The sequence below is a fragment of the Ichthyophthirius multifiliis genome (assembly GCF_000220395.1).
Source record: "Ichthyophthirius multifiliis unplaced genomic scaffold scaff_1120509250761, whole genome shotgun sequence".
In the NCBI taxonomy this organism is placed as follows: domain Eukaryota; phylum Ciliophora; class Oligohymenophorea; order Hymenostomatida; genus Ichthyophthirius; species Ichthyophthirius multifiliis.
Window position 1 is genome coordinate 22,798 of NW_004086477.1, and position 7,641 is coordinate 30,438.

The 7,641-nt window shown below is 13.7% G+C and overlaps 1 protein-coding gene across 1 annotated transcript, besides 29 other annotated features; it reads right to left on the reverse strand. All coding sequences in view use genetic code 6, as the record gives it.

The window, feature by feature from the left end:
* Positions 1-662: 662 nt before the first annotated feature.
* Positions 663-751: a microsatellite.
* A 725-nt stretch (positions 752-1,476) lies between these two features.
* Positions 1,477-1,527: a microsatellite.
* Positions 1,482-1,514: a microsatellite.
* Positions 1,528-1,617: 90 nt separating the features above from the next.
* Positions 1,618-1,765: a microsatellite.
* Positions 1,766-2,186: 421 nt separating this feature from the next.
* Positions 2,187-2,324: a microsatellite.
* Positions 2,200-2,308: a microsatellite.
* Positions 2,251-2,355: a microsatellite.
* Positions 2,251-2,358: a microsatellite.
* Positions 2,265-2,370: a microsatellite.
* Positions 2,266-2,358: a microsatellite.
* Positions 2,341-2,400: a microsatellite.
* Positions 2,401-3,203: 803 nt separating this feature from the next.
* Positions 3,204-3,358: a microsatellite.
* Positions 3,273-3,377: a microsatellite.
* Positions 3,378-3,514: 137 nt separating this feature from the next.
* Positions 3,515-3,569: a microsatellite.
* A 22-nt stretch (positions 3,570-3,591) lies between these two features.
* Positions 3,592-3,641: a microsatellite.
* Positions 3,592-3,661: a microsatellite.
* Positions 3,625-3,665: a microsatellite.
* Positions 3,666-4,017: 352 nt separating this feature from the next.
* Positions 4,018-4,057: a microsatellite.
* Positions 4,058-4,120: 63 nt separating this feature from the next.
* Positions 4,121-4,166: a microsatellite.
* Positions 4,131-4,174: a microsatellite.
* Positions 4,175-4,421: 247 nt separating this feature from the next.
* Positions 4,422-6,267, reverse strand: IMG5_094260 (PX domain protein; the record flags this gene model as incomplete). The annotated part of the gene is made up of 6 exons (XM_004035601.1): positions 4,422-4,511; positions 4,639-4,735; positions 4,803-5,038; positions 5,095-5,198; positions 5,242-5,383; positions 5,485-6,267. The coding sequence occupies 6 exons, from the start codon at positions 6,265-6,267 to the stop codon at positions 4,473-4,475; spliced, it is 1,401 nt and encodes a 466-aa protein (XP_004035649.1). The 3' UTR covers positions 4,422-4,472.
* Positions 4,543-4,621: a microsatellite.
* Positions 4,544-4,616: a microsatellite.
* Positions 4,552-4,621: a microsatellite.
* Positions 5,409-5,456: a microsatellite.
* Positions 6,268-6,357: 90 nt separating the features above from the next.
* Positions 6,358-6,406: a microsatellite.
* Positions 6,358-6,410: a microsatellite.
* Positions 6,411-6,960: 550 nt separating this feature from the next.
* Positions 6,961-6,990: a microsatellite.
* A 609-nt stretch (positions 6,991-7,599) lies between these two features.
* Positions 7,600-7,637: a microsatellite.
* Positions 7,600-7,638: a microsatellite.
* The last annotated feature ends 3 nt before the right edge of the window (positions 7,639-7,641 follow it).

Genomic DNA, 7,641 nt, shown 5'->3' on the forward strand with positions numbered 1-7,641 from the left:
ATAAATATATAATTTTTTTTTTTTTATTTATATATTTATTATTAAATATATTTCAAATTTTTAAGAAATATTTTATTTTATTTATTTTTAAGAATTAAAAAAAATATTATTATATATTAAATTATATATATATATTTTTTAATATTTAATTAAAAAATTTAAAATTTCTTCCTTATTTTTATTTTTTTATTTTTTAATGTATTATTATATAAATTATTAATTAGATATTATTTTATGAAGTAACTCATTTAATAAAATAGACAATAATAAATAGATACAAATAAAAATAAAAAAATTAATATAATATTTGTTTTTCTATATTTCTTTTACTATTCATAATATATTTTTTTTTACTTTTTCTCACTTAATTTAAAAAAAATAATGAATAAAAATAATAATTATATAATTAATTTAAGTGATTAAAATAAAAATACTAAATAATATTATCCGAAAAGTAGCATAATCATAGGATAATCCAATTATGTTTCTTTTATGAAAAATGGATATAAATTAAACAAAAAAAAATATATTTATGTCCCTTTAAATTAAGATAATGATAAATCTACTGACACCACCTAAGAAAGTCAGCAATAAAGGAATAGAAATCAAAATTTAGTTGATCAAAATAATCGAAAAAGAATACTTAACAATGATAAAAATGATAATTAATAATAAGATGCATTTTAATAAAAATAATCTAATTAATAATAAAATAATTTAAATATGAAATATAATACATAATTGAATAATACTAAACAATTTTACTAAAACTAAAAATTAAAAATAGTATATGTCCCATTAAACAAAGAAATAAGTTAATAGCCAGAAAATAATAATCAATAAAATTTAAATAAAGAAAAGAATTAATCAAAGTATATTTTATGAAAAATTAAAATTTATTTATATATAACAGATTATTTTAAAATAATCATAAAATTAATAATTAAAAATATAATTTTTATATTTATTTTTTTATATAATTAGAGAAATATAAAAAAAGCCTATTCAAAACACTAAAGCTAGAGTATAAAATATAAAAACCATTCTGTCATATTATCATAAAGCAATATATGCTTTTAAAAATGGGATGATTTAGAAAATGTGTACTAACCTTATGAAATTGTATAGATAAAAAATTCAAAAGAAAAAGAAGCTGAATATAAATAGATTAGTAAAATATTTTAATATTATTTATTTTACAATTTTTAATTTTTTAATAAAAAAAAGTAAATTAAACATTATTTCCTTAGTAATAAAAAAGTGAATAATAATATGTGATTATAGAATAAATTGATTCCGATTAAAAAAATTAAAATGAATAGGAAATATAATAAATTGAAAATTAATAAACACATGAAAAATAATAAATATAATTAAAAAATAAGAATAAGAATAAGAATTAGATTAGGATAAAGAAATAAATAATTTGTTAAATGAAATTAATCATTTATAAACCTAAAATAATGATGAATAGATTAATGAATAATTATAATAATTTAATAATGTATAATAATAAAATGTTAATAAAATAAATGATTAATTATAAGATAATGATTATGATAAATATAATAATAATTATAATACAGCTTTCTTGAATTAAAAAATAAATAAGAACATTAATAATAATAATAATAATAATATTAATAATAATAATAATATAAATAATAAGAATAATAAGACTTAGAATAAAAATAAGAATAAAAATAAGAATAAGAATAAAAATAAGAATAATAATAATATAATTAAAAATTATATTAAAATAATATTCAAAATTACTAAGTAAATTTTAATGAAGAATAATAACTTGAAATAAATATAGATGGAGAAGAAAAATTTAAGAATAACCATGTAAAGGAGCAGAGAGATTTACTAATAAATAAACTGAAATTTAAAATGAATAATATTATAATATCTAATTTTAAACTTTAAATTAAGATATAGCTTTTGAAAATAATTAAGAATAAAATTAATTGAATAATCGAGAGTAAAATAAATATCAAAAATAGATAGAAACATAAGATTAAATAGAAGAAAATATATAATTTACTGAATAAACTTAAACCAATAATGAAATTGAATAATAAAAAATAAATAAAAATTAAATAAATTAAGAAAATACTTTGAATAAATAAATTGAAAATAACGAAATATATTATAATAATTAATAAAAAAAATTAGAAAATGATAAAAATGAATAATAATAATAAACTAAATAATAAAATTAATAATAAGAAATAAGATAGAAAACAGAATAAAAATAAATTGAATAAAATATATAATAATAATAATAATAAATAAATAAAAAATATGATTAATAATAATAATTAATTTAATAAAAATATGAATAATCATAATAATGTATAGAATAAACATAATTATTAAATGAATAAACCTAATAATAATAGAAAATATAATATTAAGAAAATTAAATCTTAAATCAATAAAAAAATATAGAAGAAAACAATATTTATCATGAATAAACAAAAAGCTAAAATAAATATTTTTTAAATAATGAAAGTGAAATTATAAAAGAAGATACACTTGAATATAATTAAAGTGAATATTCTTAATAATGTTTAGACCTAAATAAAAACGAATAAAATATGTATAATAATATGATCTGTTAAGAAAATAAAGAAAAATAAGAAAATATATAATTTGATGTTTCTATATCAACATAATAGCTTTCAAGAACAAGTTCTTAGTTTTTCTTATAGGCAAAGGAAAATAAATATAAATAATTATGTTAGGACTTTAAATTAATGTAAAATATGTAATATGGAACTTATATTTACTTATAAAATTGCACAGAAGAAAAATAATAATAAAAAAAATCAATAGGAAATAATACAGAAATAGAAAATATGCTTTTCCAAAGTTTAATTAAAAATAATTAAATTAAATTTAAGAAAACATTATATTAAAATTTTATACTTAATTATGCTTTCTATTGTTCTAGTAATATCATTTCTAAAATTTAAGAAAACAATTCCTTTTAAGAACTATGATTCTTTTTATTTTGTTATAAAACATATTATTTTATATTTAATTTTATTGATTTTCTTTGTTTACAATAAATATTTAAATAAATAAAATCTTTTTTAAAACATAAAAAAAAATTAAATAAAAATGATATATATTAAATGTGTTATTATTTATATAAACTAAATATTTTATTTAAAAAAAAGTTAAAATAAAAATTCATAAAATAATTTATAAAAATATAAAAATAAAAAAATTAAAAAAAATATATAATTATATATAAATATTTTAAATAAAAATAAATATAAAATTAAAAAATATATATAATATAAAATTAATTATATATAAATAAATAGATATAAGAAATTAAAAAAAAATTATAAAAATAAAAAATATATTCTTTAAATTAATTTATTCAATAAAATTTTTATTTTAGATTTTGTACATTATTTATTATAATGTTTTTTAGAGATTATCAATGATAAATATAAATAAAAAGTTATACTAATTTATATTTATTATAAAATAAAACAAAATAAATATATATATGAAAAATAAAAATATTATTATTAAAAAAATAATATATAATTAATTTTTTTTTATTAATAAATATAAATATGTATATATATAAATATATATAAATATATATATTTATATATGTTTATATATGTTTATATATGTTTTAATATATAAATTCATATTTAAACTAAAATACAATAATGTTTACATATAAAAAAAATAGAAATTTTTATGTTATTATTTAATAATTTATGATTTTATAGAAGATATATATATATTTTTAATATAATATACCTTTTTTTCTCAATAAATAAAATCAACAAATTCTATATTAATCCAATAAATTTTTTTAAGTTTAAAATGCTTAAATAATTATCCAAACAGTTATCTTTGTGAAAGTTAAGATATTTGAATAGTTTTTTAAATAATTTCTTATAAATTAAATAAAGAAGAATAAAAAATCTAAAAAATATAAAAATATATATTTAATATTATTTAGAAAAAATAAAAAACGTGTATATATAAATATATATATATAAAATATAATATTTAAAATTATTAATTTTTATTTTTATCATTTATCCCATCCGAAAATTTCATTATCTTCATCACTTTCATATTTTTCTTCATTTTATTCTTTTTTTTTTATTCATTTTTTTTTTTTTATTTTTTTAATTATTTAGCTTTTTCTTTATTTTTTTTCTTAATTATCTCTCTCTTTCTTCTTCTGAATCACTATCTTCTTCTTCTTCAGAACTTTCGGATTTTTTTTAATTGATTTATGTCTTTGCTTATTATTATTTTTCTTCTATTTCTTTTAATTATTCGTATTCATATTCTTTATCATCTTTAGTAGGTCTTATTTTCCAGAACTTAACAAAAAATTTAAAATATATATTTTTTTAAAAGTTATACTTTAACGCTTTAATCTTTACTACAAGTAACGAATATTTATCTATCTTCCGCATATCTCATTTTATTTAATAATTCTTTATGAGCATTAATACTATCTATATAATATATAAAAATATTTAATTATTTAATATATTGATATATATAAATATACATATATATATATATATATATATTTATATATTTATATATATGTATATATAGATATTAATAATTAAATTATACAAATTGGTTAATTATGAGAAGAACTTAATATTAATAGATTATTGACACAATTAGTATATATTTCTCTATGTTTTAAAGAAAAGTAAACACAATTTATCTTAATAAAATTGAAAGAATATTCATTTTTTATATATTTTTATTAATATTTGCATATATATTTTTACTTATTCAGGTCCTTAGATAAGAGATATAGGATTAATAACAATATCCTTATTTTTATTAATTTATATAAATAATAGTTTTAATTTTTTAATACACTTCCTTTTTTTTTTAATTCATATACTCTAATATATCCATTTTTAAATCCAAAAAGTATATAATTTTTTTATTTGGATATATAAATAGAAGAAATGGTACTATAATATTCGGATTTGAAACTTATTATATGTTAATAAGGGTGCTTTTTTTAAAAAATATAAATAATAAATTAAAATTATAAAATATATTATAGAATACAATAGATGAATAAACAAATATATTCCCAACACTATCTCCTAAAAATATTCTTTCATTAATACTGTCTAAACATAAAGCAGTTAATTAATTTTCAAGCATTTTTTCTTTGAATAAAAAAAAAAATGTTGTATAAATATTAAAAATTACCATCAACTCTAAATTATTGATCACTATTAGAAATATTAGTAATAACCAAAGACTTATCTTTAGAAATCGAATAGACCTAAGCATTACTAAAATCAATATGAATTCCTGTAATTTCTTCAGTATGTCTTTTAATTATACAATACTGTAATATTTTATAAAAATGTATTTATATATATATATATATATATAAATATATATACATATATATATTATATTTTTATTTTTATATTATTTTTATTTTACATCTTCATATCCCTAATATCCTTTTTCTACTTAAACTCTATAGCATTAAATATCTCCATTATAAAGCCCAACTGCTAAAATACTTAATTTTTCATCATAAGCCATAACTTACGGACATGAAAATAAATCTATTTCCCATTATTTTTAGAAATCAAAAACATAAGGATTTTTAGATTTAAAGCAAATAACTTTTCCCTAAACTTCTTATGATTTTTAACTTATATTTCCAAAAAAGTTATTTAGGAATCCTGTTATTTTTTATTTTAAATTATTTTCTCCTATTGATACTAATATTACTCCTTAATTATCTTCATAATGTATATCCTAAACATTCATAGGTAAATTATTTATTTAACCTAATTATTTGTAGCTTAAGGGCTTTTGAACTGTTGTATATTTGTCTAATTAAACAAAATATGTGAACGTTTCATTTGATCGTATATCTGGTCTTAATATTAATGCTCTTAAATATTTTTATAGATCTGTTTTTCTCTTTTTTAAGTCTGATTACTGCAATTTAAATAAACTTTTCGGGGGTAAATATGGAAGGTTTAATGTTTATTTTGTCAATTTTAAATGGAGTTCTTCGAATTCTGCAAACCTTTTTTGCAATTACCAAGTTTTATTATTGTCTTTTAATTCACATTCCATTTTATAATATACAACGCCATTTTCTCTTTCATCTATTTAAGTAACTTCTATCTTTTATTTTTTTTTGTTTTTTTTGATTTAAAGTTTTTTTATTACATTAAAGTTTTAAACAAAATTTTCAATATTTTCCATTATTATTTGTTGTGTATTTTATAATATATAGATTTTATTTTATTGAAATTATATGTAAAAATATGAAAATAAAAAATATAAAAATTACACATATATTTATATATATATATTAATATATATATATTAATATATATATATAAATAAAATATTTTTATTAATATGTTTGAAATATATTCAATATTTTAATATTTTTAGAAATTAATATTTATTTTTTTAGATTTGGAAAATATTTTAATATAGTTAACTTTTAAAAAAATATCATCAAAAAATACTCTTCTTTGCAATATTTTACTCTAAAATATATTATTATGAATAGAAAATTTAATTAAAATATAGATTTATTTCTTTTTATTTTAATTTCCTCTTTGAATAATCATTATTTATAATTTTTTTTAAAAGAATAAAATAAATATATGTCTTTTTTCCTTAAATATATATATAAATAGAGCAAATACTATGCAGTTTAAATAAAAGGCATAAAAGAATTCATAAAAACATATTAATAAAATAGAAGGTATATATAAATTATCTATTAATTAATTATATGAATGATTTAATTGATTTTTCAAATTTAAATAATAAAAATTTTATGATTAATTTATTTCTAATACGTATATAATAATTGTTAATTAATTTTTTATTAAATAAGTTTATCAATAAATATATATATATTGAAAAAAATAAAAAATAATAATATATATATAAATATATATATATATATATTTAAATACTTTTTTATTTTCTTTATGAATAATTATATATATTTATATATTCACAATATTTAATTTTTTTATATATTAACTTTATAATATATATTATTTTTATATTATTTTATACTTTAATTGAGTAAAATAATTATTTATAAAATATAAAAACTATAATCAAATTATATATAATCAATAGTAAGAATATCTATAATTATAGGCTGTATAACTTCTATCTAAATTAAATGGTAATTTATTTTGATTATCAAGAATATATTTTCTATTTAATTCAACTTCTGGTTATTTTTTTTTTTAATATGAATAACTTTCTTTTTAATAATATTCATTTTAATAATTATAATTAACTTAATAATCTCTATATTAATCTCTTTAATAAGGGTTATAAGGTTCAAGCATTTCCTCTGAACTAATATAATCATGATAGTTCGGTAGATATACAGTTTATTTGTATGGTAAATAATCTATATATTCTTATTAATAAAGATCTGGCACATCATTTATATATGTTTTAATATGTGGATGATAAAATACTCTTGGTTAATTTGGATAGTTTACTTTTTATTAGTGTACGCAAAAATTAGATTATGTATTTTATGAATATGAATACATTTTTTAATTTTTTATTTTTTAATTTTATTAATTTTTATTT